The sequence below is a fragment of the Schistocerca gregaria genome, chromosome 1 (assembly GCF_023897955.1).
Source record: "Schistocerca gregaria isolate iqSchGreg1 chromosome 1, iqSchGreg1.2, whole genome shotgun sequence".
Classification (NCBI taxonomy): domain Eukaryota; kingdom Metazoa; phylum Arthropoda; class Insecta; order Orthoptera; family Acrididae; genus Schistocerca; species Schistocerca gregaria.
This window is the reverse complement of record NC_064920.1, coordinates 1,182,954,335-1,182,969,551: the sequence shown is the minus strand read 5'-3', so window position 1 is coordinate 1,182,969,551 and position 15,217 is coordinate 1,182,954,335. Positions and strand designations below refer to the sequence as shown.

Genomic DNA, 15,217 nt, shown 5'->3' with positions numbered 1-15,217 from the left:
AAAGTGGGCATTACACAAGCTCTAATGGTTGATTTTAATACGTTTCAGCTGCAGTGCTATCTGCTGGACTGACTGCCATATCCTAGAGTACAGTATATCTTTGAAATATGAATAACATACTGTACCACATTCATAGAAATGACTACTTCTCCAAAGGCGTTTGCTAGATACATGTACATCAAAGGAAATGGGATGATTACTTTTGCATGATTTTGCCTGACAGCTGTATCCTTGTCACTCACTTTGATATTTTTTCTTTTAACTGTTTTAGGAATGTTCACCTTCAGAAGATCTTCATGGAACTAATACATTGGATGTTGAGGGAAAGAAGGATGAAGAAGATGAGGAGGCAGCAGTGGGCAAATATGACACAGTGGTGAGTTGTGCTCTAAGTAGGTTGTGTACCACTGGTGGGTTGACAAGAGCTGTGCATGATAAAGTGAAGTAAATATTTTTACAATGTTTGCATGTTAGATATGGTTGTGAAGTCTCAGTAAAGAGTAGTTTAGAGGCAAGTGACTTTCACTAATGAAAAGATGGACTGCTCATTGCTGTTTGCTACCTCAGTAGACATATACAAAAGGCACTGCTCGCCATTAAAATTGCAGGACCAGACAGAATTACTAATCGCAAAAGCTTACTTATTGTGTGTGTAAAGGTACAGTAGGAGGAATACATGGTTGTTTGTAGATGATTGTGGTGTACTCGGTACATAATTTAGCACACAGAGCTGCCACGTGTGGCAACAAGAATCACTCTAAATTGGCTTGTGATCAAGTCAAACTGAGCTTGATGACAGATATGGATTTGTCATTCATTGCTGCTTCATCTCTGTGCCAGAGTTTATCAGTTGTAGTGGGTGGTGAGTGGTGGTGTCCCAGCCTTTCAGTAATGTGTGAACTGATGTTTTCAATGAATAAGAGATTAGAAAGTTGTGCTGGCCAGGGCCATAGTTGAACTCTCTACATATTGAGGTAGATCAGGACAGCACAAGCAATAAGCAATCCTGTGTTACCATGTTTGGAGCGTGTCACGTAGACCTCAATGATAGGGCATGGCCACCACCTTAAATATCAGAAATTTAATAGCTACTGTTCAGAAGATCAGCTGCACAAGCCAGAGGTAATTACATTGTGTAGCCAGTGGCACACCATACTATCACACCAAATGCTAGGTATGGTTGGTTACTGTGCCTCCACTGAGGGAATCTCTGCTCTTGTAGATCAACACCTTCAACCCATTACCTGGAACCTACCCTCCTATATAAAAGATACCAACCATTTCCTTGACTGACTCTCCACAGTTCTACATCTACATCTACAGCTACATGACTACTCTGCAATTCACATTTAAGTGCTTGGCAGAGGGTTCATCGAACCACAATCATACTATCTCTCTACTATTCCACTCCCTAACAGCGCGCGGGAAAAACGAACACCTAAAAATTTCTGTTTGAGCTCTGATTTCTCTTATTTTATTTTGATGATCATTCCTACCTATGTAGGTTGGGCTCAACAAAATATTTTCGCATCCAGAAGAGAAAGTTGGTGACTGAAATTTCGTAAAAAGGTCTTGCCGTGACGAAAAACGTCTTTGCTGTAATGACTTCCATCCCAACTCGTGGATCATATCTGCCACACTCTCTCCCCTATTACGTGATAATACAAAATGAGCTGCCCTTTTTTCCACCCTTTGTTTGTCGTCTGTCAATCCCACCTGGTAAGGATCCCACACCGCGCATCAATATTCTAACAGGGAACGAATGAGTGTAGTGTAAGCTGTCTCTTTAGTGGACTTGTTGCATCTTCTAAGTGTCCTGCCAATGAAACGCAACCTTTGGCTCGCCCACAATATTATCTATGTGGTCTTTCCAACTGAAGTTGTTCATAATTTTAACACATAGGTACTTAGTTGAATTGACAGCCTTGAGAATTGTACTATTTATCGAGTAATCAAATTCCAACGAATTTCTTTTGGAACTCATGTGGATCACCTCACACTTTTCGTTATTTAGCGTCAACTGCCACCTGCCACACCATACAGCAATCTTTTCAAAATCGCTTTGCAACTGATACTGGTCTTCGGATGACCTTACTAGACGGTAAATGGTGGTGGTGGTGGTGGTGGTTAGTGTTTAACGTCCCGTCAACAACGAGGTCATTAGAGATGGAGCGCAAGCTCGGGTTAGGGAAGGATTGCGAAGGAAATCGGCCATGCCCTTTCAAAGGAACCATCCCGGCATTTGCCTGAAGCGATTTAGGGAAATCACGGAAAACCTAAATCAGGATGGCCGGAGACGGGATTGAACCGTCGTCCTCCCGAATGCGAGTCCAGTGTGGTAACCACTGCGCCACCTCGCTCAGTAGACGGTAAATTACAGCATCATCTGCGAACAACCTAAGAGAACTGCTCAGATTGTCACCCAAGTCATTTATATAGATCAGGAACAGCAGAGGTCCCAGGACGCTTCCCTGGGGACAACTGATATCGCTTCAGTTTTACTCGATGATTTGCCGTCTATTACTACGAACTGCGACCTTCCTGACAGGAAATCACGAATCCAGTCGCACAACTGAGACGATACCCCATAGGCCCGCAGCTTGATTAGAAGTCGCTTGTGAGGAACGAAGTCAAAAGCTTTCCGGAAATCTAGAAATACAGAATCAACTTGAGATCCCCTGTCGATAGTGGCCATTACTTCATGCGAATAAAGAGCTAGCTGCGTTGCACAAGAGCGATGTTTTCTGAAGCCATGCTGATTACATATCAATAGATTGTTCGCTTCGAGGTGATTCATAATGTTTGAATACAGTATATGCTCCAAAGCCCTACTGCAAACCGACGTCAATGATATAGGTCTGTAGTTAGATGGATTACTCCTACAACCCTTCTTAAACACTGGTGTGACCTGCACAGTTTCCCAATCTGTAGGTACAGATCTATCGGTGAGCGAGCGGTTGTATATGAGTGCTAATTAGGGAGCTATTGTATCAGCGTAATCTGAAAGGAACCTAATCGGTATACAATCTGGACCTGAAGACTTGCCCGTATCAAGCGATTTGAGTTGCTTCGCAACGCCTAAGGTATCTACTTCTAAGAAAGTCATGCTAGCAGATGTTCGTGTTTCAAATTCTGGAATATTCCATTCGTCTTCCCTGGTGAAGGAATTTCAGAAAAGTGCATTCAATAACTCCGCTTTAGCAGCACAGTCGTCGGTAACAGTACCATCGGCACTGCGCAGCGAAGGTATTGACTGCGTCTTGCCACTTCAGTACTTTACATATGACCAAAATTTCTTCGGATTTTCTACCAAATTTCGAGACAATGTTTCGTTGTGGAACCTATTAAAGGCACCTCACATTGAAGTCGGTGCCAAATTTCGTGCATCTGTAAATTTTAGCCGATCTTTGGGATTTTGCGTTCTTCTGAACTTCGCATGCTTTTTCCGCTGCCTCTGCAACAGCGTTTGGACCTGTTTTGTGTACCACGGGGGATCCGTACCATCTCTTACCAATTTATGAGGTATGAATCTCTCAATTACTGTTGCTACTATATCTTTGAATTTGAGCCACATCTCGCCTACATTTGCATAGTCAGTTCGGAAGGAATGGATATTGTCTTTTAGGAAGACTTCTAGTGACAATTTATCCGCTTTTTTAAATAAAATTATTTTGCGTTTGTTTTTGATGGATTTGGAAGAAACGGTATTGAACCTAGCTACAACGACCTTGTGATCACTAATCCCTGTATCAGTCATGATGCTCTCTATCAGCTCTGGATTGTTTGTGGCTAAGAGGTCAAGTGTGTTTTCGCAACCATTTACAATTCACGTGGGTTCGTGGACTAACTGCTCGAAATAATTTTCGGAGAAAGCATTTAGGACAATCTCGGAAGATGTTTTCTGCCTACCACCGGTTTACCACACGGTGCCCTGCTCATCACTATTGATGCCACCTCCCTGTACACTAACATTCGTAATGGTCATGGCCTTACTGCTATCGAACACTACCTTTCCAGATGCTCTATGGATTCTAAACCAACAACCTCCTTCCTAGTCTCCATGACCAACTATATCCTCACCCACAATTACTTCTCCTTTCAAGGCATTACCTATAAACAAATCCATGGTACGGCTATGAGGACCTGCATGGCACCATCCTATGCTAACCTATTCATGGGCCATGTAGAGGAGTCCTTCCTAAAAACCCAGAATCCTAAACCCATCACCTGGTTCATATTCATTGATGACATCTTTGCTATCTGGATTTAAAGTTAGGACACCTTATTTACATTCCTCAAGAACCTCAACAACTTCTTCCCCATTTGTTGCACCTGGTCCTACTCAATCCAACGAGCCACCTTCCTAGATGTTGACCTCCACCTCAGAGATGGCTACATCAGTACCTCCGTCCATATCAAACCTACTAACCACCAGCAATACCTCCACCTCAACAGCTGCCACCCATTCCATACCAAGAAGTCCCTTCTGTACAGCCTAGCCACCAGTGGTCGTCACATTTGCAGTGACGAGCAGTCCCACTCTAAATATACTGAGGGTTCACTGTAGCCTTCACTGACCATAATTATCCTCACATCCTTGTACAAAAACAAATCTCTCTTGCCTTATCTTTCCAGTCTCCCACCACCTCCCAAAGTCACACAGTCCGGCCACAGAGGAGCATTCCCCTCATAACTCAGTACCATCCGGGGCTGAAGCAACTGAATTACATTACCCGCCAGGGTTTTGATTACCTCTCGTCATGCCCTGAAATGAGAAATGTCCTACCCACTATCCTTCCCACCCGTCCTACCATGGCATTCCACCGTCCACCAAACCTACACAGTATACTCATCCACCCTTACACAACCCTGCTCCCAATCCCTTACGTCATGGCTCACACCCCTGTAACAGACCTAGATGCAAGACCTGTCCCATACATCCTCCTACCACCACCTACTCCAGTCCCTTCACTAACTTTACCTATCCCATCAAAGGCAGGTCTACCTGTCAAACCAGTCATGCCACTTACAAGCTAAGCTGCAACCACTGTGCTGCATTCTATGTAGGCATGACAACCAACAAGCTGTCTCTCCGTATGAAGAGCCACCAACAAACTGTGGCCAAAAAACAAGTGGACCAGCCTGTTGCTGAACACGCTGCCGAACAGGATATCCCTCACTTCAGTGACTGCTTCACAGCCTGTGCTATATGGATCCTTCCCACTAACACCAGCTTTTCTGAACTGCGCAGGTGGGAACTTTCCCTACAATACATCCTACATTCCTGTAACCCTCCTGGCCTCAACCTTCATTAGTCACTCTCCTCACCCACCCACCCAGCCGCCTCCCTGTTTCCATTCCAGCACTACACAGCCGTCATTTCACCCCCACACCCAGTCTTTTAATTTCTTCTTTTTTATTGCTCTCCTTTCCGCTGCTCACCCCCTTTGTACCTTCTCTCCTGTCCTCTGTCCAAACTGCAACACTTCACTGACCGCCACTCCCACCATACTATCCCTCCCCCTCCCTGTCCCAGCCTCCTCCTTACCCCCACTCAGTCGCCACGCCCCATCTTGCACTGGTGGTGCTGTTTGCAGCATGGTTTCAGCTCTCTGAGACTGCAGGTGTGTGTATGTGTGTGTGTGTGTGTGTGTGTGTGTGTGTGTGTGTGTGTGTGTGTGTGTGTGTGTGTGTGTGTGTGTGTGCGCGCGTGTGTGTGTACTGCTGACAAACGCCTTAATGGCTGAAAGCTATAATTGTGTGAATTCTTTTGTTGTGCCTATCGCGACTCAGCATCTCCACTATATGGTGAGTAGCAACTTTCCTTCTCTGGTATTGTTACATACAAGGTGTGTTAGAAAAGTAATGAGAATGACAACACTGTGAGCAATATGGTGATGTGGTGTCATGCTACTTGTGTAGATTGGTGTGTTGATCCCTTCCAGAGCTTGGTTTGAGTTTCAGCTCTGTACAGCCATCACGTGATTTTTGAAAGTGCCATTAGTAAAGTTGTGTTTTTGTTGTGTGTTTTGAAAATGGAACAGTGGAATTTAGACCAAGTTTTGCATTAAACTTGGGGAATCTGTGAATGTGACCTTCGAAAAGTTGGAACTGGTATATGGAGAACATTCCTTATCAAGAGTAAAAGTTTTTTGCTGACAAATCATTTTTGGAAGACCAAGAACACATTAATGAATGTCTCTCAGGGATACTTTCAACATCAAAAACCGACAAAAATGTCAAACCTATGCATGCTGTTGTGAGATCAGACTGACTGTTAACAATAAGGATGCTGTGTGACCTGTTAAACTTAAACAGTTTCACCATACCTCAAATTTTGAGTGAAGTTTTGTACATGGGAAAGGCTCATGTTGAGAAACCACACAAGTGAGTGGAAGGACAGTCGAAAAAATGTGTGGGTTCATCTTCTTGAGAGGATTTCCAATGACCACGAATTGTTCAGTCATGTGATTGTAGGTGATGAATCCTGGATTTCGGAGTATGATCCTGAGATAAAGTGGCAAAGTGAGGAATGACAAACTGCAACATCTTGACTAAAAAAGCTTGCATATGCAAATCAAAGGTCGAGCAAATCAAAGATAAAAACAATGCTGATTTGCTTTTTTGGCAGTACAGATATTATGCATAAAGAATCTGTTCCCCAGGGCAAACTGTCAATCAGTTGTTTTACGAAGATGTCCTTGAAAGGCTCAGTAAAAGGGTGAATTGAGTGAGACCAGACATTGCAGACAAGTGGATGCCCCGTGTCACATGACCACTTCCATCATGGAATTTTTTACTTTCAAAAGCACTCGTGTTGTTCCACAGCCCCGGTATTTATCTGATCTGTGTCCTTATGAATTCTTTCTTTTCCTGAAATTGAAAAATGTCTGAAAAGGATGTCAATTTGGGACCCGGGAGAGCATTCGAAAGAATGTGACTGCAGTGTTAAAAGCCATACCAGTTCAGGCCTTCAGCACTGCCACCAAGACTGGGAATGACGACTCTGTCACTGTGTAGCTGCCATAGGGAACTGCTTTGTAGGTGACAGTACTGGCGGTGGAAAAAATGAAAACTTTGGTGTATAAAAAACCAATCTCATTACTTTACTCACATACCTCATAGTTCGCAACACCTCTATTTGAGTCTAAAGCTTACAGGAGTGTGGTGCCAGTGTAGCCATAAATGACCTAGCCATAGGCACATCCTTAGTTTCATGTTTGAGATGGAACAGCAGCTTCAGCACTGCTGCAGATTTGGTGCTGTTGCAGACATGTCTTTTTACACATGTTTACTGTCTTGTAGTTACTAGCAGTGTAGCTGTTCATCACCTTTAGCAGAACGCAGCAATGTTGCTCACGTACGCACATGTTTACAATTAGCTCAGTGATAACAAATATTTTGTGCAACAACCACAAACCAACAACACCACCTTTATCACCTTGTTCTGCTCTCTTGGTTCAGTACACTCTTTCCAGCTTGATCGAAATCATGTGTACCTAGTATGTTTCAGTACATGTGCTGTGTGTCAAAACACACACACACACACACACACTCACACACACATTCTCTCTCTCTCTCTCTCTCTCTCTCTGTCTCTGTCTTCCACCGTTTTATGATTCTTCCAGAACTGATTTGGAGTTTACTTTCTTGCTGATTACCTCACATACTCTAGTTGTAGAATTACTGTGATGATATCGGATGGTGGTTGTTATTATTATTATTATTATTATTGTTGTTGTTGTTATTTTCAATTATTCCCATTTAAGAGAGCATTTGAACTTGAATTCCTTTATGATGATTGTTTATGTTTCTTGTGTTGTTTCTTTCGCTCCGCTGTCCATTTGCATCCTGGTCTCTTCTGTGTTGTGGTGTCAAATTTATGTTTTTTGATGGTGTTCCTGAATTCAGTTCTATTTTCTGCATCGTTTACTGTTACGTGTGCTTGTTTGAGGTCCTCTTCAACTTCTTTTATCCATTTTGTTTTCCCCCTGCCTGAGTTGATGACTTTAAGAATTCGCTTTGAAATTCTGTTTTCATTCATCCTGTGGATATGTCCGTAGAACTGCATTCTTCTTTTCCTTATTGTATCCGTAATCTTGTCTGTGTATTTATATAATTCTGATGTTGGTCTCTTCTTCCAGATTCCTTGCTCTTGTATCGGGCCAAAAATTTTCCTAAGAATTTTCCTTTCTTGTTTCTCTATTTCTTTGATTTTAGATTGCCCACCTATTTATGTTGTTTCAGATGTATACAGTGCCTCCGGAAGTACGACAGTGTTGTAGTGCCTCAATTTTGCGTTAATGGATATGGACTTTTAGTTATAATAGTTCCACGTGAGTTTATATGCTTTCTGTAGTTTTTTTATTCTTTCCTCATTGGCCTTTAGGTTGATCCCTGATGGCTGGATGATTTCTCCCAGGTACTTAAAATGTGGTACTTGTACGATTTTCCCATGGGTTGTCACAATAGGCAATTTGTCTTGTGGCACTCTTTCTATGTACTGGATTTTCTCATATGAGATTTGCAGACCAGTTCTTTGTGCAATTTTCTGTAACTTCTCTATGGCGTTAGTGGCTTCTTTTCTATTATTTGTGAGGATTGCAAGGTCATCCACAAAAGCTAATCACTTCACATTGAATCTATTGTCTTTTCTAATGCCAATTTGGATTCCTTTGGCTTCTTTTTCCCATGTCCCAATGGTTTTTTCAAGAATGATATTAAAGAGTAATGGTGAAAGTCTGTCACCCTGTCGCACTCCAGTTTGGATTTCAAATGGTTGCGAGATATCCCCCATAAATTTAACCTTGGAGACTGTGTCAGTTAATGTTTCCCGAATGATTGCTCTTGTCTTTCTGTCAATGCTGAACTCTTCCAGCGTCTTTCAGAGTGCTAATCTGTCTATTGAGTCGTAGGCTTTTTTAAAAAATACAAAAGTAACCTCTGTGTTTCGGGTGTTTCTCATCTGGAGAATCATTTTCAGATTCCAGATCTGCTCTATGCATGATCGTCCCTTGTGAAAACCAGCCTGGTATTCTCCTATTTGTGGGTCAGCTTGTTCTTCTAATCTATTCATGAGAACTTTTGATAGGATTTTATATTTGACCGGTACGAGTGAGATACCCCTGTAATTGTTTGGTTCAGTTTTGTCGCCTTTTTTGTGGAGTGGATGGATGAGAGCGTGTTTTCTCCTTTTCGGAGGTTGACCCAATTTCATCGTGGATTTGAGGACGTCCACAAGTTCTGTCCAGTTTGTGGTGTTTGTCTGACTAATTTCCTGTAAGATGTTTTCCTTGTTGAGTGTTATGTATTCGGGGTCTGGTCTCAGCACTTCGTTTAGTTTTGGCTTTTTTCTATTGGGTTGTAATCTGGTCTTTATCTGTAGAAGATGGTGGTCAGAGTCAAAAAATCCTCTTCTTGTTCTCACATTCAGAATTTCTGCTGTGTTACTCTTGGAGATGGCCACATGGTCTATCTGGAATTCACCCAACATTGTGTTGGGCGACTTCCAAGTATACAGTTTCTTATTGGGTTTTTTGAATTGTGTTGACATAATTACGAGGCCGAAATTTTCGCAAAGCTTATCAATCTTTCCCCATTCTTGTTAGTTCTCTTGTGAGCTGTATGGATTCCGGTGATTTTCCTGTATTTTTTCTCTTTACCTAATTGTGCATTAAAGTCGCCTAACAAGATTATTACATGGTGTTTGGCAATTTTGTTTGTTGTCTCTTCAAGGTCATTCCAGAAGTCATCCACTTTCTGACGGTTCTTCTTGTTATAGTTATTTGTGGGTGCGTGTGCATTGATCAAGGTATATGCTTTGTTGGCCAATTTGATGGAGAGCGTTGAAATACGTTCTGAGGCAGACTGGAAGTCAATGACAGAGTCGCTGATAGATTTGTGGACTGCAAATGCTGTGCCAAACTGTTTGAGCCCTTTCTCATTAGTTTTAACTGCTGGTTTTCCTTTGTAGATCCTGTAGTTGTCTGTATCAAAATGGTTTTCGTCCGTAAATTGTGTTTCCTGGATTGCAAGGATTTTGATATGGAATTTTTGCAGCACATCTGTAAGTTGTTTGATCTTGCCCAGTTTGAAAAGAGTATTAGTATTACGTGTACCAATGAAGTGTCTTTGTTTTGTATGTAATAATTTGGACATCGTCTGGTTCTCAACCTTAGGCGTAACATGATGCTCCTGGTCCCCTGGAATCCGATGACCAGGTAAAGCCAGCTTTGCGACTGGTGCCCGGGGTAGTGGATTCATTCCTTGTGTTATCATCATGTTTGGTTTTCAAGTTGAAAACTAACTTGGTGGTGGTCCTTCCGAGGAAAGATCACGAGGAATACGACTTGATTGTTGAGATCAAGAAGGTTGCTGCGGCCGCACCATCTAGGTGAACAGACACTGACCCCTAAGCACTGGATACCAGACGTTAGTGGATTTCGGTTGATAGTTTTGGTCCACCCCGGGTATTTAATTTCCCCGGTACCCTCCATATCTGGAGAGCATTCCCCTATCCGCCACCTGGGGAGGCGCCCGATGGGAGACTATCAACTCCACACGGGATTATTATTATTATTATTATTATTATTATTATTATTATTATTATATTTCAGGCCCTCAAATTTGAAATGGAGTCAATAAGTTGTGGCAGTGAATCTGAAAGGTATTGTACAGCTACCTTCAGTTCTCCTTTTTAATTTTGTCCAGTGTTATTCTGACATGTAGTTCCTTGTTCAAGTATTTGTTTAGACTTAAAGTGTACAGAAAACTCCTTTTTGTAATAAGAAGGTTGTCCAGAAAGTAAGTTCTGACCGGTCGCGAAATGGAAACCACTGGGAAAATCCAGAAAAGCTTTGCACAGATGTGCTGGGTAGTATCTCTAGTATGCCTGTTGATAATGTCGCGTCACTCTTGTTAGTTTTGAGTGAACAATGAGCATATCTCTGCTCACAAGAACTGCTGGCTATGAAGACAAAATTTTTCCACAGACAATGAGCTGCAGACTAGTGCAGATAACTGGCCAAAAGCACTGGCAACTGCTTTCTATGATTAGGATATTGGAAAGTTGATACAACACTATGATAAAATTTGAAGTTGGAGTGGCGACTATGTAGAGAAGTGGGTGAAAGGTTTACCTAACTGTTTAAAATAAAATGTTTCTGGTTTTCACTGTGGTTTCCATTTCGCTACTGATTGGAATTTACTTTCTGGACAACCCTCGTAGATATCCTTGTACTTAGATAAGGAAATCCTACAGAAACCATATCTGTTTACTGTGACTGCTGTAACAGCAGCTTTTGCTAAATTAGCAGTTTTACTGTTAATTAGGATTATCTTCTGGATAAGCAGAAAGAATTTAAAGCAGTTAACAATAGTTAACTGGTAATACAGTTTTTGACAGCTGCTTCCTGTATAAAGAAATGTATGTTGACTCATTCCTCATTATTGAAGATTCTCGTTCACAGTACAGTCCACAGAACATGATGAGTGAGTGAGCACAAATTTTGTACGAGTTTTTAAACTTGTTGTACCTATAGTTATACGCGCATGATCCACAATTGGAGAAGAAAGTAAATCTGCAATGTCAAAGTATTCTGTTGCTCATTTATAACTGTGTTTACAGACTTTGATACATGTAGTTTCTTGTTGAGAATTATGTGAGACAGTTTATTATTATTTTTCATTTAGAATATTTTACCATTTATCAAAACTTACTAACATTTTTTCCCTCTGCAATTTTGCAGTTTTCACCCTGATGACATGGAGGATGGCAGCAGTATTAATATCAGTGGCAGTTTAATTGCCAGAGTTGGACTAACTGCAGGAACAGGCAACAACGTACCATGCATCTCCAACCGGGAAGCCTCCTGTGGTAATAAAAGAGATGACATGCTGTATTCTTGCAGTGTGTGCCACAAAATATTGTCAAGGGGTGACAGCTTGAAGAGGCATTCCCATCTGTGTGAGCACCCATACAGCTGTGACATTTGCAGAAAAACATTCAAGAACAGAAACAACTTGAAGATCCATTCCTGTCTACACAGTGCAGAACTCCCTTACAGTTGTTATGTTTGCAACGTGACATCTCACAACAGCAGCAACCTGAGAAGGCATGAGTTGCTGCACACAGGTGAACGTCCACATAGTTGTAGTGTGTGTCATAAGGGCTTCACAAACAGTAGTGACCTGAAGAATCATTCACGTCTGCACACGGGTGTGTGTCCATATAGTTGTGGTGTGTTTCAGAAGGTATTCATGAATAGCAGAACCTAAAGAATCATTCTCGTCTGTACGCAGATGAACATCCATACAGCTGTGACGTTTGCAGCAGGACTTTCATATATGCTAACACGCTGAGGAGGCATTTGCTGCAGCACATTGGTGAACGCCCATATAGTTGTGATATTTGCAACAAGACATTTACAGAAAGTGGCACCCTGAAGAGGCATGTGCTGCTGCATACAGGTGAACGTCCACATAGTTGTACTGTGTGCCATAAGGGCTTCACAAACAGTAGTGACCTGAATAATCATTCACATCTGCACATGGGTGAATGTCCAAATAGTTGTGATGTGTGCCAGAAGAGATTTAAGACCAGCGGTAACCTGAGGGATCATTCATATGTGCACGCAAATGAACGTCCATACATCTGTGATGAGTGTGGCAAGTCATTCAGGAGTCAGATCCACTTGAAGAATCACTCACAAGTGCACATTGGTGAACGTCCATACATCTTTTGTGTCTGTCTCAAGTCATTTACACGGAGTACCAGCCTCAAGCTCCACTCACGGAGGCACACAGGTGACATCCCATTCAGCTGCAGCGTCTGCCATAAGAAATTTACACGGAATTCTACCCTGATGCTGCACATTTCTGTCCACACTGGAGGATGCCCATTTGGCTGTGATGTGTGTCAGAAGAGGTTTAAGAGCAAACATAGCCTTAATTACCACATGGAATCCCTTGTATAGTACACATTTTATTACTGTCTACATTGTACAAGGTAATCTGTGCAAGAGAGCTGACAAAGTGTCCATAGATGCTACATGTAAGGGGAAGTCAAATGAAAATGACACAGACTACAGGGTAAATCACCTACCAATTGCACCACAAATATTTCAGGCATAGAAGATGCTGCCAATATGCATTTTTCGCTGAATTGAATTGTAGGCAAGGGTGTGTATTTACAGATAACACATAGATTTTGTGACCTTTATGTTATTTACAACAGTTACAAAGTTTTTAAATGGGATGATGCCTACTGACAGCAAAATCCCAAACAAAGTGTGAATGAGAATTGTCAGATCCAGTAAGTGCTTTAGACACTAAATGACACAAGAAGCTCAAGATGGTCCATCCTGTCAGCTAATGCGGAGAAGGCTAACTGAATATTTTGGTGAGTTACGGAACTCGGTTGGGAAATATAGGAGCAAATATGCAAGACTTCAGTAACTACAATCCTTAAAGCTCATCTGAGCAAAACTGAGAAAGTGACCTGAATGAAAGTACACTATCGCTGATTGTACAAAATCCCCTGGAAGGAGATGGGTCTTGGATATGTTGTAGTAGAGGGACATGCCCTGAGTATGAGGCTATCCGCTTTTTTTGTGATGAGCCTTGGATTTCAAGAAAATTGATTCTGAAGTTCACTGCGCACTGTAATACCCAAACGTTAGACATGTTCCAGCCAAGTGAGCATGGCGCAGCAGTTAAGGTCTACAGCTACTACACTGGAGATACCGTGTTCAGGTCCTTTCCATATTTTTGCTTATTTTAAAATCAGAATAGTCCAACATTTTTCAATTTCATTTTACAGAATATCAACAAACAGTGGAAATTGTCTGAAATGCTCTCTCTCTAGCCAGAAGTGTTATATGCTTATAAGTTATAATTCCAGTCCTTATTGAGGACTCCTTTGTTAGAAGTACACATGGCCTTCTTTGTGTGTTTATGGCTTTTGACTTGTTATGCACAGCTGCCTATCAGCCAGGCTTCAGCCAGCCTGCTTCCAGGTCTGTGGCTCCTCTTGCCATGCCTTAAGACCTTACCATTGCCTCTTTTGTTATTACAGTTGCCCATTTTGTTATTGACAATGTATTTCATACTTGGCTTTTCTCTTAGATGTAACACAGTACTGCAAGTCCAGGCTGGGGTGTGAGCTGCACAGATGTCCCTCCTGGATGATGATGCTTCCACCTTTATATTGTGCAGTAGGCCACATTGCCCCTTCCACATTACTGCTTTCAGCCACTATCCTGCAGAGTCTCATGTGTGACCATATACAGTCACTGCCAATGCACTGCTGCACCATGTGCCCTCTCCATGTGAAGTCACGTGATATCTCATGAGTAGAGGCACCTGTTTGTGGCAAACATTTTTGCCCGATTCCATCATTTTTAAAAAGTTATTTCGGTATATTTTTCACTAGGTTTTTTTTCCATTTCGTCAATAATTTCACTAAATTTTATTTCCACTTTTCAGTAGTAAAAGGTAAAGGAAATACACTCCTGGAAATTGAAATAAGAACACCGTGAATTCATTGTCCCAGGAAGGGGAAACTTTATTGACACATTACTGGGGTCAGATACATCACATGATCACATTGACAGAACCACAGGCACATAGACACAGGCAACAGAGCATGCACAATGTCGGCACTAGTACAGTGTATATCCACCATTCGCAGCAATGCAGGCTGCTATTCTCCCATGGAGACGATCGTAGAGATGCTGGATGTAGTCATGTGGAACGGCTTACCATGCCATTTCCACCTGGCGCCTCAGTTGGACCAGCGTTCGTGCTGCACGTGCAGACCGCGTGAGACGACGCTTCATCCAGTCCCAAACATGCTCAATGGGGGACAGATCCGGAGATCTTGCTGGCCAGGGTAGTTGACTTACACCTTCTAGAGCACGTTGGGTGGCACGGGATACATGCGGACGTGCATTGTCCTGTTGGAACAGCAAGTTCCCTTGCCGGTCTAGGAATGGTAGAACGATGGGTTCGATGACGGTTTGGATGTACCGTGCACTATTCAGTGTCCCCTCGACGATCACCAGAGGTGTATGGCCAGTGTAGGAGATCGCTCCCCACACCATGATGCCGGGTGTTGGCCCTGTGTGCCTCGGTCGTATGCAGTCCTGATTGTGGCGCTCACCTGCACGGCGCCAAACACGCATACGACCATCATTGGCACCAAGGCAGAAGCGACTCT

The 15,217-nt window shown here is 42.4% G+C and overlaps 2 protein-coding genes across 2 annotated transcripts; both read left to right on the top strand.

The window, feature by feature from the left end:
• Nucleotides 1–277: 277 nt before the first annotated feature.
• Nucleotides 278–12,306, top strand: LOC126284507 (zinc finger protein 596-like). The gene is made up of 2 exons (XM_049983486.1): nucleotides 278–376; nucleotides 11,748–12,306. Exons 1-2 carry the CDS (start codon nucleotides 297–299, stop codon nucleotides 12,274–12,276), a joined length of 609 nt encoding a protein of 202 aa, XP_049839443.1. The 5' UTR covers nucleotides 278–296; the 3' UTR covers nucleotides 12,277–12,306.
• On the top strand, nucleotides 12,282–13,347 carry LOC126297935 (zinc finger protein 211-like; the record flags this gene model as incomplete). The annotated part of the gene is made up of 1 exon (XM_049989282.1): nucleotides 12,282–13,347. A coding segment is annotated over one exon (693 nt), but the record flags the coding sequence as incomplete, so codon positions are not given.
• Between the last annotated feature and the right edge of the window lie 1,870 nt (nucleotides 13,348–15,217).

What these genes read in the sequence shown, in the direction of transcription:
- LOC126284507 (XM_049983486.1), top strand. Translation starts at nt 297, where the DNA reads ATGGAACTAATACATTGGATGTTGAGGGAAAGAAGGATGAAGAAGATG. An exon ending in TGGGCAAATATGACACAGTG is followed by an intron (nt 377 to 11,747) that starts GTGAGTTGTGCT and finishes GCAATTTTGCAG; the next exon opens with TTTTCACCCTGATGACATGG.